The sequence below is a fragment of the Equus przewalskii genome, chromosome 6 (assembly GCF_037783145.1).
Source record: "Equus przewalskii isolate Varuska chromosome 6, EquPr2, whole genome shotgun sequence".
NCBI lineage: Eukaryota > Metazoa > Chordata > Mammalia > Perissodactyla > Equidae > Equus > Equus przewalskii.
Genome location: NC_091836.1, coordinates 17652601 through 17675007, shown reverse-complemented (window position 1 = coordinate 17675007; position 22407 = coordinate 17652601). Strand labels below are relative to the sequence as shown.

At 35.1% G+C, this 22407-nt stretch overlaps 1 protein-coding gene across 1 annotated transcript in view; it reads right to left on the bottom strand.

Annotated features, from left to right (window-relative positions):
* The window catches only part of CUL5 (cullin 5), an 89808-nt gene that overhangs the window by 18258 nt on the left and 49143 nt on the right, over window positions 1-22407 (bottom strand). The window contains exons 8-11 of the mRNA XM_070624828.1: window positions 8327-8420; window positions 6793-6923; window positions 6162-6269; window positions 3687-3751 (exon numbers count right to left, since the gene is read on the bottom strand). Of these exons, the coding sequence (XP_070480929.1) occupies window positions 3687-3751; window positions 6162-6269; window positions 6793-6923; window positions 8327-8420 (398 nt within the window). The remainder of the gene's footprint in view (window positions 1-3686; window positions 3752-6161; window positions 6270-6792; window positions 6924-8326; window positions 8421-22407) is intronic.

Here is a 22407-nt window from a genome sequence, read left to right as displayed (position 1 = left end):
AGAAGAAGATTGGCACAGATGTTAGCTCAGAGACAATCTTGCTCAAGCAAAAGGACTGGCAACGGATGTTAGCTCAGGGCCAATCTTCTTCACAAAAACAAAAAATCATTATATGGTCAATCAATGAGATTTAAAGGAGTGTGAGGAGTAAATCGTAGAATGCATCAAAGTCAACTTCTTGATTTTGATAGTTATATTGTGATTATATTTGTAGAAAATAGTGTACTTAGAATGACGAACAACTTACTCTCAAATGGTTCTAGAAAAAAAAGTTTTAATGTACTTCCAAAGAGAAAAGCATAATGAGGAATAGTACTTACAACTTTATGTACACAAATCTGACAACTTAGAAGAAATGAACAAATTCCTTGAAAAACACAACTTACTAAAACTAAAACTGGATTAAATAAAAAATCTGAAGAGTCCTGTATCTATTAAAGAAATTGAACTTGTCATCAAAATTTGCCCATAAAGAAAACTCCAGGCCCAAATGGTTTTACTTACGAATTCTATCAAACATTTAAAGAAGAAGTAATATCAACTACCCTAATTCTTTGTGAACATACAAAGGGAGGGAATAACCCCCAATCCTTTTTATGAGGCCAGCATAATCCTGATCCCAGAAAAATGACAAGGACATCACAAAAATGAAAATTATACAAGACACAAAGACCAAAAAGAGGTAAATCATTCAAGAATAAAGACCAAAAAAAAGGTAACAAAACATTAGCAAATTGAATCCAGGAACATATAAAAAGAATAATAAATCATGAGCAAGTAGAGTTTACATCAGGAATTCAACCTTGGTTAAATGTTTAAAAAAAAAAACTCTCACAATGTATTTTTACCACATCAAAAGAATAAGGAAGAAAAACTTATAATCATTTCAACACAGAAAAAGCATTTAATAAAAGCCAACACTCCATTTACTATCAAAAGTTTTAGCAAATTAGGAATAAAAAGCAATCTAATTAAGGGCATCTATGAAAAATCCTCAGCTGTCTTTGTATTTAATGATGAACTATTAAAGGCTTTCCCCTTGAACTTGCCAAAAAAGGTAAGGACGCCCACTCTCACTATTTCTATTCAACACTGTACTTATGATCCTAGTCAGTGCTTCAAGGCAAGAAAAAAACGTAAGATCAGAAAGGAAGAAGTAAAACTGTCTCTGTTCACAGATTCCATGATTGCTTACATAGAAAATCTTAAGAAACCTACAAAACAACTACTAGAACTAATAACTGCAACAAGGTAACAGACCATAAGATCAATATACAAAAATCAACTATATTTCTATACATTAGCAAAACACCAGAATATTAAAAGCATTCGTGGAAAAAAGAACAAAATTATACTACCTGACTTCAAGACTTAACTACAGAACTATATTAATCATGACTAAGCAGTAATGACCTAAGGACACCCAAATAAATCAGTGGAACAGAACAGAGAACCCAGGAAAACATACACATTCTTAAGTCACTTTTTTTTTTGCTGAAGAAGATTTGCCCTGAGCTAACATCTGTGCCAATCCTCTCTTTTGTATGTGGGATGTCGCCACAGCATGGCTTGATGAGCCATGTAGGTCTGCACCTGGGATCCAAATCCCCAAACCCAGGCTGCTGGAGTGGAGCATGCTGAATTTAACCACTATGCCATGGGGCTGGCCCCATAAGTCATTTGATTTTTGACAAAAGGCACCAAAGCAACACAGTGGGGTATAGAAAGTATTTCCAACAGATGATGATGAAATCACTTGCTACACATATGAAAAAAAAAAAAAAATTTAACCCCTAGCTTACACTATACACAAATATTAATTTAAGATGGAACTTAGACCTAAATGTGAAAGCTAAAACTATAAAGCTTTTAGAAGAAAAAACGATTATTTTCATATCCTAGAGGTAGACAGATTTTCCAGATAAAACAGAGAGAGCAAAAACCACAAAAGAAAAGCATATATCTTATAAAGGATCTGAATACAGAATATATAAGAACTTGTATAGCTCACTAATAAGAAGGAATAACCCGATGGAAAAAAATTTAAGAACAGACAAAAAATTTGAACACTTTATAAAGGAAAATATAAGGATTCCAAAAAATGCATTAAAAAGTGCTCAACATCAAGTCATGAGGGAAATGGGAATTAAAACTATAATGAGATATCACTACATATATCCAGAATTACTAAAATTAAAATGACAACACTCAACATTGGTGAGAATGAGGATCAAGTACTCTCATACTTCACTGGTGGGAGCATAAAACACTACAACCACTTAGAAGAACAAACTACTATGATATGCAGAAACATAGATGAATCTCAAAAACTATGTTGAACTGAACGAAGCTTTACGCAAAAAAGCACATAGTGTATGATTCCATTTATATGAAGTCCTAGATCAGGCAAAACTAATCTATGTTGAAATAATCAGAACAATAGTTGCCTCTGGAAGGAAGTAGGGGTGGGACTGACTGAATGGGCATGAGGTAACTCTCAAGGATGATAAAGATATTGTACATCTTAATGGGTGTAAGCATTTGTCAAATCTCAAAAAAGTATATGCTTAAGATTTATTATATGCAGGTAAATTTTATCTCAGAATATGAACAAACATCAAATTCAATTATTGACTGCACGTTGAAGTATTTAGGGAGTAATGGTTACTGATGCCTGCAACTTCTTTCAAATGGATTTAAAAAGTTGACTGATGGATGTACAGGGAGATACATTGATAAAGTATTACAGTAACTTTAAGTTTGAAAATTTTCATTAAAAAATCCTAGGGGCAGAGGAAAATGAGGAAGATCTCTATCTATTATATGAAGAGCTCTCCAAGATGTAGTGGTACATGTTTCATAAATCTCACAATTTATAAAGAGAACACAATAAATACTCTTTTAAACTATGCCAGTTACTATAATACTGTATGACCCAGGTATCTTCCACTGTAATATCACCCAACTAACTTATATAGCTCAAAAAACTAAAATGAAATGATTAAAATAAGATAAAAAAACTTGAACAATTACTTTTCCTTATTAACAAATGCTATTTTCAAATATTTTAGCATTATGTATAAAATATTTTTAAAATAGCAATTCTCTGCTAGAAATTACATCAAAAGATTTTTCCAATTAACCCTTACTGCTACTTAGTATTACTCTGAAGAAACTATAACTAGCTCAGATTTATTAATATTTCATTAAATTTTGATTTTCATATTTTCTATAAAAATACTTAGCAGAAGTAAATTCATCTTACCAATGAGATCAATTTTTAAAAATACTAATGTAAAAATTTACATTAAAACTGATTTTCCTTTTTGTATCATTATGGTGAAGTGAGTCATATTCTATGATTTTATAGGTAATAAAATAACTTTAGTGACTATTGGAGAGGGAAAAACAATAAAGTAGAGATTCTAAAAGATTAAGAACAAAACATTTTTCCGACTTAAAAAACTAAGGTTAATATTTTTTGGCCAAAAAAGGAAATAATTAAAAATTGAGACAGAGTTTTTAATAATCAAAAGCAACAAAAATCATAAAAGTAAAAAACAACAACGAAAAACAAACCTAATTAGGATTAGGGAAATACGGCACCTTGCATACCCAATAACATATAATAAACACACTCTGAAAAAATTTAAGAATTTTAAACATACAATATTTAAAAAACTTACCCTTTCTGCTTCAAAGGTAATTCAAGTTTAAATATGGTAGCATCATTAACAACTGCTTTATACGCCTACAAATAATTTAAAATTAAATATAAACATCATTTTTAACATTTAAAATACAGTTAAATTGCTACAATTCCAAAAATACATAAAAATATAAATTAATTTTTATTTTTAATGTTGTATCTGTCCTGATACAATTTTCAAGTCAATGACTTCAGCATGCTCTTAGTCATGTTATGATTATCATTATTCTCATATAGGATCTTAATGCTTCCTGAGAACCATACCATTCTCTTGTCCACGAGTTCTCCTAGAAAACATTTTCATACCATCTTCTTTCTCTTGAAACCTCAAATATTTCCTCCCCCATGTACACTCTGAGCTGATAATGTGGCTTCCTACTCCATTGAGAAAACGGAAGTAATCAGAATTCCCTTCTATTCCTCCTGCATGATCACTATTTTCCCTCTCTTTGTTTCTGTAGCCTCAGCATACAAACATACTGTTATTGTTTAAATCCTTAAAATTCTGTGTTGGCTTTGTCCATCTTCAGCTACTGCCCCATTTCTCTCTCTCTCTCTTTAAGCTAAACTCCTGGAAGAACTATCTAATTCACTGTCTCCAATTTCTCTACTGCCCTTCTTACCAAAAACCATTCTCCCCAGGCTTTCACATCACTACTCCACCCATTCGTTCTTGTCAAAGCCACTCACAAGCTGATCCTGCCCTCCTCCTGCAAGTGCCTTTTCCACTCGTTTTCCAGCACACGCTCCTGGTCATTCCACTCACTCTCCTCCCTCCTTGTGAAAGATAGTTCCTCATCTTTCTGATAAATAAATTTAGCATGCCCCAGGCCAGCGCTTGGATCTCTTCTCTTTTCTATCCTCACTCATTAATTTGGTGGTCATACGCAGTGTCAGTGCTTTCAATATCATCTATATGCTGAAGCTCCCAAATTTATCTTTTCAGGCTTGTCCCCCACCTTAAACTCCAGACTTAACGTTGCCACATGGATGTTTAATAATCATTTCAAAGTTAACTTGTTCAGAACTGAGTTCCTAATCTCTCTGCAACCACTTCCCCAAAACCTGCTTCTCCCAGTCTTCCACATCTCAGCAAGCATATGCTTCTAACTGATCAGAATAAGAATCTGAGTGTTAGCCTGGACTGGTCTCTTTCTATCACATTCCACATCTGACTCATTAGCAAATCCTGTATAGTATATTTTCATTATATAATCAGAATCCAACCACTTTTGACTACCTCCACCACTATCATTCTGGACCAAGCTTCCATCATTACCTAATTGAAGTACTTAAACAGGTCTTAACTGATATTCTTATTTCTTCTCTTGCCCCCTTCAGTCTACTCTTTTTGCAGAGCCAGGTAATCTTATTAAAATGTAAGTCAGGTCTTGTCATTCTGTTCAATCTTTCAATGACTTTTCATTCTACTCAGAGTAAAAACCAAACTCCTAACCATGGCTCACAGAATCTTACGTGATCTGGCCTCCTGTTAGCTTTTTGACTTCAATTCCTACGATTCTCCCTCTCACTCAATCCCCTCTGGCAATGACCTCTTACTTCTCTGTTCCTGGAACATGATAGGTATATTCCTGCCTTCGAGTCTTTGCATCTGCTGTCCCCTCTGGCTGGAACACTCTTCCCTCAGATAGCCACATCAAGAATAAATCACCTTTAATCTTGATTCAAATGTCACCTCAGCGAAGCCTCTGCAGGCCACTCAATTTAATATTCCAAACCACCTAATTACCTCCATACTCCTTTAACCGTTTCCTACTCTAGCTACCTATCTACTTACTTATTTTAAAGCAGACAAATAGAGTGAGAAAAAAAGCCTACTGGAGAAAGTTGCTTGCCTTTTTAGAGCCACAGAAAAAAATCTAACTTGGGAAGTAATGAAAGGTAGTTGAAGAGGGGAAAAAACTGACGGTAATTTCTAGTTATAGGTTTATGACATTTAAAAAGACACAACTCTAAGGATAAGACTATGTTTCATTATCATTATCCCACACTAGTGAAGATGGGAAAAGAGGGTATGGGAAACAAGGATAAATGTGACATAACTCTCACAGGAGCCCTGTGAAAGGACAGAGGAATCACCTCTGCTTGTGGTAGGATGTGGGAAGAGGTAGGGTATCAAGGAAGTCCCAGGAGAAGTATACTATGAACTGGGTCTTAGAGGATAAACAGGAATGCAATAATCAGTAACATCCAAAAACAGGAAAACATTCTTGGAAAAATGAGGAAGAGAGCAACGTTCTAGCTAAATTCTAGGCCCATATCCAATGCTTACAAAAACATCTAACAAACCAAACACAATAAATACAGTTGTTCTCCACTAATGAAACATCAGAGTTGCTGGGTTTTCAGTTTGTAATTTAATAGCATAATGATGCAAGTTTCTAATTAAAAGCAAATTATGACAGTAGTGTTAATATACAGGAATATATACCTTATCTCTTGCAGTGAGAAATCGTGGATCATCTTGAAAAGCTTCTTTGACGAGTTTACTAAATCTATTAAATAGTGTAAGTAACTGCTCAACATATTTCTCAGAGTCCTAAAAATAAAATTTTTTATATTCAATTGAGTTTTTAAAAAGCAAAGAATGATACAAAAGAGAGAAAATAAAAACAATTTTAATAAAACACTACAGCTTTAAAATTTGGGAAATTTTCTGAAGAATTTTTTCTTAAAATTAAAAGGTGTTCCAATACTGCTGTTTTGTCATTAATTACTATTTTAAACACACAATCCTGAATTGAAAAATAACCTTGGGGCAAGCCCTGTGGTGTAGTGGTTAAGTATGAAGGGCTCTGCTTCAGCAGCCTGGGTTTGTGGGTTCAGATCCCGGGCGCAGACATACACCACTTGTCAAGCCATGCTTTGGTGGTGATCCACATACAAAACAGACAAAGACTGGTACAGATGTTAGCTCAGGGCTAATCTTCCTCAAGCAAAACAAAAAGAGGAAGACTGGCAACAGACATTAGCTCAGAGTGAATCTTCCTCACTAAAAGAAAGAAAATGAAGTAAAAACTAACCTTGATATACATCTATCATTGCCATTAAGGAAAACTTACAGTAGTAATAGTTTCAGCAGCTGCTACCATATCTGCCAGGCCAGCACTAATGATATGCTCCTCCAAGTCTTTCAACATTGGCTCTATCCCATTAGGAACTTTATCCATCAATGAAAACATTAAATGTAATTCTGAAAGGATAGAACACACTCATATAATCATTTCATCCATCAGAATAAATTTTCTCTTTGAATTGCATCATGGGTCTAGAATGCCTATGATTGTAAGAGTTTGGAGAAATATCAGTTGGAAATTGATAACCTTAATAGTATTCTACGGGTACAATCAGTTTAGGAGTTGTTATAGAAAGTAATATAACTTCCTGGTCCACCTTCTCAGTCTGACAAAAATTATTTTTTAAAATAAACTGTAATAAAAAGTGATCACACACTGCAAAACCTAACTCCTCCTAAAAGGTTAGTCATTTGATCTTCAATCCAATGGAATATCTTTTATTCTAAGAAACAAAAGTTCACATAGAAGATCAGTACATTTCATAAAGTAGATGCAATATTAAATACATAGTCACATCATTAAGAGGTAAAAAAACCATGTCATCAGATTGTTCAGAGTAATGATTATAAAATCTTCAGACTTCATAAATCTTAAATTGTATTAGAGATAAAATTAAACTGTATTCACAAAGATTTTTCAGTTTACAAAAGCACTTTCTCATGTTATACTATTTAATTGCCCTCCACAAAAATCTTCCCTCCAGACCTGGTTACTACTAAATAAATCATTTTGAAGGAAGTCCAACATGGATCAGAGATAACTCTACTTAGCTTGGCATACAGAAATTCAAATATTTCATTTGTGCCAATGAGCAGCTTGCTTTTTACTATAAAACTACTTCTAAAGAGTGTATAAAGTGAAGTGAAGTGAAACACATACTTTAAACGCAACTAAAGATTAAATAGGATCTTGCAATTATACACAACGAGATCTGGAGCATAAGACATTAAAATGTTAAAAGTGGTTATCTCTGGGTAGTAAGAATATGGGTAAATTTACTGCATTCTTTTTGGTTGTAATGTAGTTGCTACTTTCCAAAAATATACCATTATTACGCAAACATTTAAGTAACAAAAAAAAACAGACTTCAGAAATCTTAAATCGTAAAATATTTTTGGAGAGAAGGATGAAGATTACTAACATGGAGTGTTTTATTACTTTCTAAAAATATTCATCACAAAATTCCACACAAAAGTCAAATACCTACTTCTAGCCTATACCATGCTTACCATTTAAAATAGTCTTTAGAAGCAGAGTCCTACTTTTGAGAACAAATTGAAATTCACACACACACAATCATTGATACCTAGGGGGGAAAATACTTAAAATATAAATTAATAACCTTCTTTACAGTGCTTCTAACTGTGCTACATATTTTATTATTTTCTTTAAGCACAGTTTACTGTAACAAATATACCTATGCATAAAAAAATGATCTAACAGCAATTTATTAAAAGTGTCCCGCTTCAAAGATACCCTCTTAAAAGATTATGAGAACTTTCTGTGATGTTTTACCTACTTTCAGTTTCATTTCGCTTGATCATGCCTTGGCACTCTGCTAAGATAGTCTCTTTAAAGGATGTCACCAGGGCATTTACACAGCATTCCATGAGCTGAAATACATCAAAATTGGTAAGGATGTTATAAGCATAAAAAAGCACAAATTTATTCCACTCTACTTTGCTCTATAGCTCCATAAAACCATATTGTTCAACAACAGCAAAAAATTAAGTATACTGAGAGGAGATTTTACTTACCTTCACTACAGGATTCTTGAAGATACTATATACTAGTTGACCAAAGTATATTTCCCCCTAAGGAAAAGGCTCTATTATAGAACTTAGGTTCTCCTTAGAAATTTTTAAAACTTTCCCAAGGAGGGGAGGGAAAAAAAATGAAAAATACACAAAACAAAATGAAAAAATAAACTTTAATGAATTCTTCTTATCTGGAGAGAACTTGTGTTGGGATTAGATTCGACAGTTCTAAAACTATGAAGACATTCATTCAACAAACCATCATTGGATGCCTACTGTGTGCGGGCACCAAAGAAAGTGGTTAGGAGACAAAGAAGAATACGATATAACCGCTGCTTTGGAGGAGATCACTGTCTAACTGGGGAGGGACGCAAACATAAACTAATAAATACGACTCAATTAAGTGGCAAAAAACACACATACCCCTCCGCATACACCCAATAAACAAAAACAAGCAAGGGAATTTCTTTCTGGGGTAGTTAAAAAGATCTTATGCACAAGATGAAACCTAAACTGGATCCTGAAAAATAGGTATAAGTCCTAAAATAGACTGAGTATTCTAGGAAGAAGAATAAGCTGAATGTGGTAGGGAAGAGACAGATAGTGGGAAAGAAAGCTAGAAACATAGGCTGGAGCCAGATTATGAGTGAAAATCTGTGGTTTGGGATTTTATTCTATAGGTAGGGAAGGAAGAATTGAAGGTTTTAAACAGAATAAATGTAATGAGCTTCCACTGCCCCCAAGACAATTTTAAAAGATCAGTTTAATGGCAGCAAGGTAGGTGGTATTGAGTGGCAGTAGGGAGACTGGCAAATGAGGCTGTGGAAATAGTCCAAGTAAGATGGCCAGGGACTAGTGTTCTAGGTGGCCCTTAGGAAAATCCGCCCTATCCCACTACTGCTCCCTCATGTCATATAATTTTTTACTCTTCTTGCAGGTATCAATTAAAATGAATAGGTTGTGAGTACTAAAGCAAGGTACACTGATACATCTGATACATCTCTTCTGAAAAAACAGATCATCTATCTGTATTAAGGAAGGGAATTTTATGTGCCTTAAAAGTTCCTTGTTAAAAATTCCTCTTGGAATTAACATAATGTTGATAATTACTAAAGCTGAATTTAGGTAATGGAGATTCATATACTATTCTTTCTACTTTTTAAAATGTTTAAAAATTTCTGTAGTTAAAAGTTTTTTTCAGGTCCCTCTTTCAGAACTATGCTAATGACTTTAAAATCCACGTATGTCAACTTTTGTCCTAAGAAAAACAATACACATACAAAGTCATTGATAAATTTCTGCCCTGTCAAGGTGAGAAGCTCTGCCCCAACTATTGAGTAATCTCATCTACACCAGCTCTGGAATATGCACAACTGAACGCTCCCACCTTGAGCAGTGAAACCAGATTGAGAATAGGAAAATCTAACCATATTATCTATTAGAGAAGAAAGAGAAAGTACAATTGAAATAAGCTCCAAGCCCCAGCGGCTTCATCTCCATTTTCTATTTCATTGAAAATTTATACTTGAACATAATCCAGTTCAGTAGTAGTACAAATTTTGCAGATTCCAAAAATCTAGACCAGTGTGTTTCCAATTGTGTGTTGTGAAATCAGTTTTAATGGCTGTGACCAGCATTTTTTTTTAGTAACACAGAACAAAAAACATCAGTGTATCATAACTAATTATTTCATAAAACTTTTGTTTCACATATGTGCATATAAACAGTGCATACTAAGCTATGATATAAAATGTATTTCTTACTGTGGGTTACAATCAGGATTAAAAGGAGAGGCTAAATTGACAAGATAATTGAAGTAAACTGAGCAGAATTTGGTAACTGCTTAGATAAAAGGAGCTAGGGAAATTAAAGGTTGTTGAAGTAGTTTCTGGCTGGAGAGGTTAAACAAATTACTATAATAACAAGTATCTTTTAATGAGCACTTACTCTGTACCAAGCATTGTACTAAATGCTTTACATGGATTCTCTCATTTAACCCACATGTCAACGTTATGAAGCAAGTATTTAACATGAGGAAACAAGCTTAGCGAAGCTAAGTAATTTGCAAAGGTTGCAGATAGTTCATAAGATCTTGAGCTGTAATATGAAACCAGGTATGTGACTCTACAGCCTACAACTTTCATTACTACATTAACAGAGCAAGTACATACTTAATAATGGCTACATGCTCAGAACTGAGTAAAGTGTTGTAAGGAACAGAGAAGTATAAAACATGGTTTATACTCTCAATGATTTTATAATCTGGTTGGGGACATACAAATACGTATCTAAAAACGTGTGTATACTTCATATATAACAGAGGTATACGAAAAGAAGTTCAACCTCACTAATAAAGCAAAGAAGTGGAAATAAATGCATCATTAGTATACTACAAACTTTACAAGCACAGAAACTGTTCTGTCCATAGCTATCTATTCATGGTCTTGCACACAGTTGGTACTTGCTAAATAACACAACAAAGCAGTCTATAATTTGCTACTAAATCAAGTGGTAAAAACAGCAGGTACAGTGGGGATTCAAATAAGAGGAAATCGATGAAGGCTAGAGAATTTGGGGCAACTTCATTGCAAGACGGGCTACAAGGATTCCGAAGGACTTGAATAGGCAGAAAAAAGAAAAGTGGAATATAAAAGCATTGAGAAAAGAAGAAAAATAAAACATTACTTAAAAATGAGTCCAAGAAAAAAACGAATAGAATGAGGTATATGAATGAGGAAATATTACTTATTGGAATAGAACAACTCCTGCTGGACAGTATTAAGCTGGAAAAATAGCTTAGGGCCAAATTATGAAGGGTCTTGAAAATCAGAGGTGGGAAATAATGACACCATGATTTTTGAATAAAGTGAAATAATGAAAGGGATGTTTATGAAAGAGCAGCCTGAATTCATATGGCCTGTAGTAAGAGTAAAGATGCTCAACCTCATTAATAATTTTTAAATGCACATAAAAAATCTTTAAAAATCTATGGTACTGGGAGATTGGAAAAATTAATAGACTGACAAAACCCAGACCAGCAAACATAGACAGGCACATTATTGTTGAGAGTAAGAATTACTACAACATTTCTGAACATGAGTTTGGTATGATGTAGCGATTTATAAAAGTGCATAGCCTTTGCTTCAGCAATCTCATTTCCAGGAAATTCCATTTCAAAAGAAGGCCATACGTGAGAAGGATGTATGCATGAAGATGTTAAAAAGATAGAGGCATATAAGGATGTTGTTCCAGGAAGTACTCTTTATAGGAAATAAACTATAATAATAATGAATAATAAGGAAACACTCTTCATTAGAGGATTGGTTAGGTATATTATAGTACATATATACGATGAGATACATACAGGCATTAAAATAATGCTATAATTTGAGCTGGGCTGGTGGCCTACTGGTTAAATTTGTGTACTCTGCTTTGGCGGCCGGGGTTCATGGGTTCAGATCCTAGGTGCAGACCTACACCACTCATCAGCCATGCTGTGGCGGCAAACCCCACACAAAATAGAGGAAGACTGGCACAGATGTTAGCTCAGAACAAATCTTCCTCAGTGCAAAGAAAAAAAAAGTTATAATAGAGTGTTTACAGTAGAAATGCATGATGTCATAAATTTCCTTTAAAACTCTAGAGGAAGGAAAGAAAGAAAGGAGGGAAGAAATGGAGGGAGGGAAGGAGGAAGGAAGTGGAGAGGAAGAGAGGTAAGGGAAAAAAGAAAAGAAAAAAGGGATCAACCTAGCAAGTAGGACAAAATGATGACCATTGATGAATCTAGGGGCTACTTATGGCGGTGGGGTTCATTACACCATTTTCTTACTTTTATAATATTTGAAAACTTTTACAAGGAAGCTTTTTTTAAAAAAAAATAAAGAGAATAATTATGTTATACATCCCTGTGAAATAAAAAACCCCTTAGAAAACTATTTTATGTAGGCAAAAAGAAGACAGGGAGATTGCCTGACAGAATTCTCTCCTTATTTCAAATGAGTCTTAACAAGAGGGTCAGTTCCTTGGGGCCAGAGACCATTTTATTCCTCTTCTGTATTTCTTCCCCATCATTTGCTAAAGTACTACAGACAGAGTCAACCCTAAATATATACTTGTTATTTGAAAAATACATCTTGAATGGAAAGGATAGTGATAAACCATCTCTCTCACCTTGTATTCCCTTTCTGTCTCCTTTTGCTAGCTTCCGTGAAGAAAAAAACTTTTGCCATATGCCATCAACTCCTGTATTTTGCCTGAGATGAGCACAACTTCTAAATCCATAGCAATCTCTCCCCAGAGGTCTGCAAGGTGAAACACTTTAACTATCAACGTGCTTGATGTTTTACCTTCCTCTATAGCAAAACTCTTCAAAGATGATGCCTGCCATAAAACACAGCAGGCACTCAGCATTTGTTGAATGAATGAATGCATAGGTCTGTGAAGATGAAAGGTAGGATAGGCAGGCTAAGTGATGCAGTAGAGTCCTTTGTTAGTGGTATTCAATTTGCACAATTAATTATACTTCACAGAAATTTAGTAAAAAAGCAACAAGTTCTAATTTTTGCTACTTATATAATCTTGTATAAGTAATAATTTGCTTTGCGCCTCAGCTATAAAATAGGAATCGAACTAAAAATTACCCTATGTTTCTCCACTTTAAGATTCTACTTTATCATTATCAGGTCTTTAACCATATAAGAATATCTGTAATTCTAGATTACAGACATTAATAAATTATTCTAGAATTAATTTATTACATGTGTGGTAGGTTATTCTCAAAATTAATTTCATTGGCCTTTCTAGCTTGGTTAAGATTTCTTTTTTTTACCATTATAACTAGTGGTACTTGCTTCATTTCTAAACTAGTTACACAAGTAACTCTCTATACAGAGCAATGAAGAGTCAGTTAGACCGACTCACCTTGACTCTGGATACCACTCAATATACTAAAATATTGAAGGTTAACAAGTTCTTTAATGTTACTAATTTACGACTTGTGACCTAGTTGCTAACTCAGTTTTTTATCAATGTTTTGCATAGACAGTAAAACAGTTTGTCTTAGAATCTGTAAGCAACTTTTTCCAAACCAGAGCCCTAACAGTAAAAACTACCATGCCAGGCACAGTGCTTAAATATTTTCTATATAGTATCTCATTAAACTCTGACAACACAAGTAGGTAGTATTTCACTTTACTGTTAAGAAAACAAGGATTACAAAGGTTGAATAACTTGCCAAAGGGCACACAGTCGGTAAAATGACAACAATGGAATTCAGCTCCTCATTTGGTTCCAACATGTATGATATTAGTGCCCGGGTCATTGTAGAGATGAAGATTTGCCACCACCAATTCACTCTCTATTCCATTACTCTGTCGTATGAACAATCCATTTTATTCTACTGTCACTGAAGATAGGGACCAGATCTGTCATTATCCCCAACTAGCACAAGGCTTGACATATTTTAGGTGCGTAATAAATACTAACTGAATGCCCTTAGGAAATATCAACGTATGTAGGACAATCACCTAAAATACTAATAACCATAGAAAAATTTTAAGCTATCTTTGTTTAAATTTTTTTCTCACTCTTTTCTTACTGTTGTGTGTCACTTTTTACTGTCAATGCGTCTGCAGCAGCACAGCTGTGAAGCCCTCCTACCTGGTCTCACTAACATACTGCTGCTCATCTGCTGCAGGCCCATCCAGTGATAATCAAGCTTATTAGAATCATGTGTATAATTGGATCTGAGTGGGGCTAAGTTGCCCTCCTATAAGTAAAAGTAGAAGAGCAGACCTATCATGCATCTGAGGCAACAGTTAACTGCTCAGAACTCTTGGGCTAATTTGGTTTCCAGGTTGTCCACTGAACTGCAAGTAGCTAAAGTTGCTAAAAGGGTTGTCCTCTGGATAAGTATTACTATATTATGCATACCACAAATGCATATACATTGGCACTCAAGCAAGCTTGCACATGTGTGCAAAGACACACATACAAAGCATTTGATCCAAGTTTGGGCCCTCAACCCAAGATGGGCCAGTTGAAGCTAGGCTAATTAAAACCAGTGCGGCAAGACTCTTATCTTCTCTCAGATCATAAACTGGAAGGTGAGCCTGACAGCTCTCACGGTCCTCACTTCAACAAAAAAAAGTATAACAGCTATAGAAGATGATAAAGCAGACCAACAGAAAAATACACACCTAGAAAGTTCTGGCAAAGCTCCACGTTTCTGAATTGAGATTTCCTTCATTTTAGTCTCACCCTAGTGCTTGTCAGAGTGGGATTTTTTTTGCTGAGGAAGATTCGCCCTTAGCTAACATCTGTTGCCAAACAATTTCTTTTTGTATGTGAGCTGCTGCCACAGCATGGCCACTGACAAACGAGTGGTGTAGGTCCATGTCCAGGAACAGAACCCGGGTCGCCAAAGTAAAGCGTGCCAAACTTAACCACTAGGCCACCAGGGCTGGCCCTCCACAGCGGATTTTACAAGAACCAACACATCTGACTTCTTTGTTTGAGATGGGTTCTTGCTTCTTGCAACCAAGAGTGCTAATTACATATATGTATGTGCAATACATATATTGAAAATTATTTATCAAACTTGTCTCTTCTTTATATAGCCCCAAATTGCTTAGCAGTATCCACAGGAACTCAGGACCTACAATTAGACTTAATTAGAAGCCCAGCTTCCCCATTTCCTAGCTGTGTGAGGGCAACACTTGGTACATCCTAAATTTCAGTTTCATTTGTAAAACAGAAACAATAACAGCATCTACCTACTAGTTCCACCTCCAGAATATATCCTGAGTCCCTCCACTTACACATTCCTCTTCACTGCTATCAACATCTCTCACAGGGATTACCAGTCTATAATCCAAATACCACACTGCAAGCCGAATGCTTTCTTTTAACATGAAAACTAGATTACATCAGTTCTTTGCTTAAAACCCTTGAATGGCTTCCACTACACTAAGCTCCTGCTCTTCCCTCTCCCCTCACCTTGCATCACACTCCTCCCCTCACTCACTATGTTCTAGCCACACTATAACCTTTCTCTGTTCCTAAAACATGCTAAGCTCATTCCTGCTTCAAAACCTTTACACTCGCTCTTCCCTCTGCCTGGAATGCTTTTGGCCCAGATCTTCACAAGGCTAGCTCCCTATCATTTAGGTCTTGGCTCCAACATCACTCCCTCAAAGAGACCTTCCATGACTACAGTCCATAAAGTAAAAGCAAGAGCAGGAGCATTACCAGCACTAATCCACTCTTTATAGTATCACTCTATTTTATTTTAGAAAGAATCACTTTTCATTTATTTGTTTACTTGCCCTTATCTGTCTACCTCCAGAAGAATGCTAGCTCTGTAAGAGCAAGGACTTTGCTTTGGTCATGCTATATCCCCACTAACTGTCTCACCATAGGGACTAAATAAATATTTATTGAGTGAATGAGTGCTCAATAAATACAGGTCAAATGGTTAGTGAAAAAACTGGAGGATTATAATCTCTAGCTATAGGATCCCATCCCCTAACAAGCCAAGGGCATATTCACCAAAAAACAAATAAATCTTTAGATTATATAATTTTTACCCACATCCCGTGGACCATCATACAAGAAGGAAAGCAGTCCAGTGGGAAAAACAGTAGCTTGGAGCCAGGCAACTAAAGCATAACTAATCATTACATATATAATACTGAAGACAGTTATTTTTCATTAATTTTTTATTGAGGCAACATTGATTTATAACATTATATAAATTTTGGTGTACATCATATTTTGACTCTGTGTAGACTACATCATGTTTACCATTAAAAGTCTAGTTTCCATCCACCACTGTACATATGTGCTCTTTTACTCCTTTCACCCTCCCCACTCCTCCCTTGCCCTCTGGTAACCATCAATCTATTCTCTGTCTATGTGTTTGTTAGTTGTTGTGTTTTTTATCTTCCACATATGAGTGAAATCCTAACAGAATTGGTCTTTCTCCATCTAACCTATTTCACTTAGTTATAATACCCTCAAGGTCCATCCATCCATCTATATTGTTGCAAATGGTAAGAGTTCATCTTTTTTATGGCAGAGTAGTATTCCATTGTATATACACATATACACCACATCTTTTTCAGGGAGGGGGAGGGAGAAGATTGGCCCTGAGCTAACATCTATTGCCAATCCTCCTCTTTTTGCTTAAGGAAGATTGTCACTGAGCTGACATAAGTACCAACCTTCCTCCATTTTACGTGGGACACGGCCACAGCATGGCTTGAGAAGTGGTGCTAGGTCTGCGTCTGGGATCTGAACCTGTGAACTCCAGGTTGCCAAAGTGGAGCACACGAACTTAACCACTATGCAACCAGGTCGGCCCCTACACCACACCTTCTTTATCCATTCACCCTTAATGGGTACTTAAGTTGTTTCAAAGTCTTGGCTATTGTGAATCAAGCTGTAATGAACAGAGAGGTGCATATATCTTTTCAAATTAGTGTTTTTGTGTTCTCTGGATAAATATCCAGAAGCAGAATAGCTGAATCATATGGTATTTCTATTTCTAATTTTTTGAGGAATATCCACAGTGGCCATACCAGTTTACATTCCCACCAGCAATGTATGAGGGTTCTCTTTTCTCCAGATTCTCTCCAAGTCAGTCTTTTTAATAAGAGCCATTCTGACGGGCATCAGGTGATATCTCATTGTGGTTCTGATTTGTATTTCTCCAATAATCAGTGATGTTGAACATCTCTCCATGTGCCTGCTGGCCATCTAAATATCTTCTTTGGAAAAATGTCTGTTCAGATCCTTTGCCCATTTTTTAACAGGGCTGTTTTTCTGTTGCTGAGTTGTACGAGTTCTTTATATATTTTGCATAGTAATCCCTTATCAGATATGTGATTTTCAAATATCTTCTCCCAATTGTTAGGTTGTCTTTTCATGTTGTTGATGGTTTCCTTTGCTGTGCAGAAGCTTTTTAGTTTGACTAGTCTCATTTGTTTATTTTTTCTTTTGCTTCCCTTGCCTGAGGAGACATGATAGTCAAAAAGATACTGCTAAGACTGATGTCAAAGAATACACTGTCTACATTTTCTTCTAGGAGTTTCATGGTTTCAGGTCTTACATTCAAGTCTTTAATCCACTTTGAGTTAATTTTTGTATATGGTGTAAGATAATGGTCTACTTTTATTTTTTTGCATGTGGCTGTCTAGTTTTCCCAACACCATTTATTGAAGAGACTTTCCTTTCTCCATTGTACGCTCTTGGCTCCTTTGTTGAAAATTAGCTGTCCACAGATATGCTGGTTTATTTCTGGGCTCTCAATTCTGTTCCATGGATTTGTATGTCTGTTTTTCTGCCAGTACCATGCTGTTTTGATTACTATTGCTTTGTACTATATTTTGAAGTCAGGGATTGTGATGCCTCCAGTTTTGTTCTTTTTTCTCAGGAGTGCTTTGGCTATTTGGAATCTTTTGTTGTTTCATATAAATTTTAGGATTCTTTGTTCTATTTCCATGAAAAATGTCATTGGGACTTTGATAGGGATTGTGTTGAATCTGTAGATTGCTTTAGGAAGTATGAGCATTATAACTATGTGAATTCTTCCAATCCACGAGCATGGAATATATATGATATAAATTTCTGATGGTGAACAATTTCTTGAAATTTCTAACAATTAAAAAAAAATTATCTATCCTCAATTTACACAACAATATCATCCGTGGAAAATGAAGTGTATGATTAATATCATGCAAAAATATTTTGGTTTATAAGTAAAATAAAGTTCCAGATTCAGTTAAGTATAAACAAGATTTTCACTTAAATGAGTGGCCAGTGGGACCACTGAACATTACTTGTGGGATGTGGTTTAATTCTGGTTATTGTGGCACAGTCTGACCACTGTGAGACATGTAGCATTCCTGGACCCCATGCACTAAAAATCAATCACTGTGACAACCAAAAAAACACCCCCACAAATTTCTATAACACTCACTGAGGTAGATACCACCTTCATTGAAAACCTTTAGCTTAGAGATCTCAGTTCAAAATATATTAGCTTAATGCAAAAATATTTTCTGTAATTCAAATATCCTCCACATTGAGACTGAAACCTTTCTCCTACTTTCCCAGACCTACTTCCACAACTTTCTGACACACTGTCTAAACTTTAGAGAATACAGTCTATCGGCACCCCACCCTTTCTCTACCTTTTGCTTGTTGGCATTTTTATGTTGTGATATCTAAACCACTCACAGCATAACTAACTTTCCATTGATTTATCTCTGTGAGAATTTGCTGTACTAATGACAAGCAAATTCAAATTCAAATTGAATTAGGATAAATCTATAAAAGGATCCTAAAGATATTATCTTGGTTACATAATAAACAACATGTAAACATCTAAATTTCTAATAAATATATTTTCTTTACATATAAGAAATTATGAGAGGAAAATCTTGGGAGTAACTTCCATTGTCTATATAGGATATGTCAAAATCCCTTTGGGGTATTATAAATTTTTATCCATTAAAAATGGTAGTTTGTGTTCATTCCTAAAATGGAAGAATGGTTTAATGTTAGGGACTCAGTTAATGTGATTTACTGAAGTAGTTCAATGGAGGAAAACACCATGTGATCATCTCCAGTGATGCTTCCAAAGTAAAAAAAGCCATTCTTCATAATATTCTTTATTCTTTTTTACATTTTATTTTGACTTTAGCCTTACAGAAAAGTTGCAAAATAGCAGAGAGTGGATCCAGCCTGGTGGTGTAGTGGCTAAGTTCTCACGCTCTGTTTCAGCAGCCTGGAGTTCGCCGTTCGGATCCCAGGTGCAGACCCTTGCACCACTTATTAAGCCATGCTGTGGCAGCGTCTCACATATAAAATAGAGGAAGATGGACTCAGATGTTAGATCAGGGCCAATTTTCCTCAGCAAAAAGAGGAGGACTGGTGGCGGATGTTAGCTCAGGACTAATCTTAGAGGGGGAAAAAAAAAACCAGCAGAAAGGGTCCATACATCCATCACCTAATTTTCCCTCATGGTAACACTTTACCTAACTATAGGGGAGGTATCAAAAGCAGGAAAGTAGTATTGGTATGATATTATTAACTAACTACAGACTTTATTAGAAATTCACCAGTTTTCCACTAAAGTCTCTTTCCTATTCCAGGATCCTATCTACAAGCCCACATTGCATTTAGTTGTTAGTTCTCCCAGTGTCCTCCAATCTGTAACAGTTCCTTGGTCTGTGTGTGTGTGTGTGTGTGTGTGTGTGTCTGTTATGATCTTGACACTTTTAAAGAATAGTTATTTTTTAGACTGTCTCTCAATTTGAGATTGTCTAATCTTTTCTCAGTAGAAAAAATTGTGCATTCTTGACAAGAATACCACAGAAATGATGATGTATTCTTCTCAGTTAGTGCATCTTATCAAGGGGTACATAATATCAATATGTACTATTACTGGTGATGTTAACCTTGATCACTTGAATAAGATAGTGTCTTTTGGATTTCTCCATCATAAAGTTACTATTTTTCCCTTCCTAAATATCTTAGGGAAGATACTTTGAAACCACAAAAATATTTTATTTCATTTCAAACTTTTGGCCATTAATTTTAGTATCCACTAGTAGAGCTTGTCTACAAGAATTATTACTGTGATATTTGCCTAATAGTGATTATGTATTTCTCTTCATGTTTATAAAGTGGAATTCTTCTGTAAAAATGAATTTCATATGTTTGATAGCCATTATTAAGTATATATTTGTGTGAATTATCTGTATCTTTTTCCAACTTTTTCCTAACAGATTTTTTGTTACTCAATTGTTTTTGGTGAGGAAAATTGGCCCTGAACTAACATTTGTGCCAATCTTCCTCTATTATGTATGTGGGACACTGCCACAGCATGGCTTGATGAGCAGTGTGTAGTCCATGCTCGGGATCCGAACCTCCGAACTCCAGGTCGCTTAAGCAGAGAGTGCAAACTTAACGCCACTGGACTGGCCCTGTTCCTCAATTTTTAAAAGTTCTTTATATAGCAGGGGTAATTAGGCCTTTGTCTGTTACATATGTGGCAAATGTTTTTTCCCAGGTTGTCAGTTGTCTTTTGTCTTTGTTTATGGTGTTTTGAAATTTTAAAAAAATTTTTAATTTTTAGGGGCTGGCCCAGTGGCACAGCAGTTAAGTTAGCACGTTCCGCTTCTCAGCAGCCTGGGGTTTGCTGGTTTGGATCCCAGGTGCGGACATGGCACCACTTGGGAAAAGCCATGCTGTGGTAGGCATCCCACGTATAAAGTAGAGGAAGATGGGCATGGATGTTAGCTCAGGGCCAGTCTTCCTCAGAAAAAGAGGAGGATTGGCAGTAGTTAGCTCAGGGATAATCTTCTTCAAAAAAAATATTTTTTTAAGTTTTAAAGTTTAGGTTTATTTCTTTTATTAAGGTATAATTGGCATATAAGAATATATTAGTTTCAGGTGTACAACATAATGATTCAGTATTTGTATATATTATGAAATGATCACCATAATAAGTCTAGTTAACATCTGTCACCATACATAGTTATTAGTTTTCTTGTGATGAGAACTTTTAAGATTGCAAATTTTTAAATGTAGTCAAATTTATCAATCTTTTCTTTTATTGACTCTGAATTTTGAGTCATATTAAAAAAAGCCTTTCCCTACACCGAGGTTAAAAAGGAATTCTAGTACTTGAATAATTTCATTTTTAACATCTAGATCCCTGATCCATTTGGTGTTTATCCTTCAGAATGGTGTAAAATACAGATCTAACGATCTTCTTCCAAATGGCTACTGAGTTATTCAATCACCACTTTCAAAAAAATGTCCATCTTTACCTCCCAGTGATTGAAGGTCCAACCTTTGTCATATATACTTCTGGACTCTCTATTCCATTTCACTGGTCCACTATCTATTCATGGGTCAATACCATACTATTTTAATTATGGAGGCTTCATATAGTATGTTTTAATGGCTGGTAGGGCTAGTTCTCAGCTTTTCTTTTCCAGTGTTTTCCTAGATGTTTATTTTTAGATTCTTAGATGTTTATTTTTCCACATAAACTTTCATATCCACTTGTCTAACTTTATAAAATAGTTGTTGGTATTTTTATTGGAATTACGGTGGATATACAAATTAATTTAGAAAAGAACCAAGATCTATATACTTTTGAGTCATAGGGATGGACATCTTTCCATTTTTACAAGTCAACTTTTGTGTCTTTTGAGTGCTTAAAATTTTTCCTCCTATAGGTTTCACGTATTTCTTGTTAAATTTATTCCAAAGAATTTAATTTTCTTTGCTGTTACCATAAGTAAAGTTTTCCCTAACACTATATTCTCTGTTTATTATGTGTGTGTATGAAGGTTATTGATTTTTGTATGTTCATTTTATATCCTGCTACATTACTGAATTACTTTATTGTTTGAGTTAGTTTTATTATTGATTACCCTGAGTTATCAAGATATACTGTCATATCTTCTCCAAACTGAGACATCTCCAAACTTACTTCTTCTTACCCATTCCTATGCTTCTAATTGGTTTCACTAGCCTAATTATATAAGCTAATATCTCTAATACAATGTTAAATAGCAGGATAGTGGGCATCCTTGCATCGTTCATGATCTTAATGGAAATGCCTCTAACCTTTCTCATAAAATAAGATACTGGTTTTAGGACCAAGGTATATACATTCCTGGTAATATTCTTAATAAAAGAAGAAGTGATTACTTTCTTAACATAATAAAATGCATACATCATGCCAAAAACCAGCATGATACTTAACGGTGAAAATTTAGAAGCATTCCCATCAAAGACTGGAAGAAGACAAAGATTCCCAACA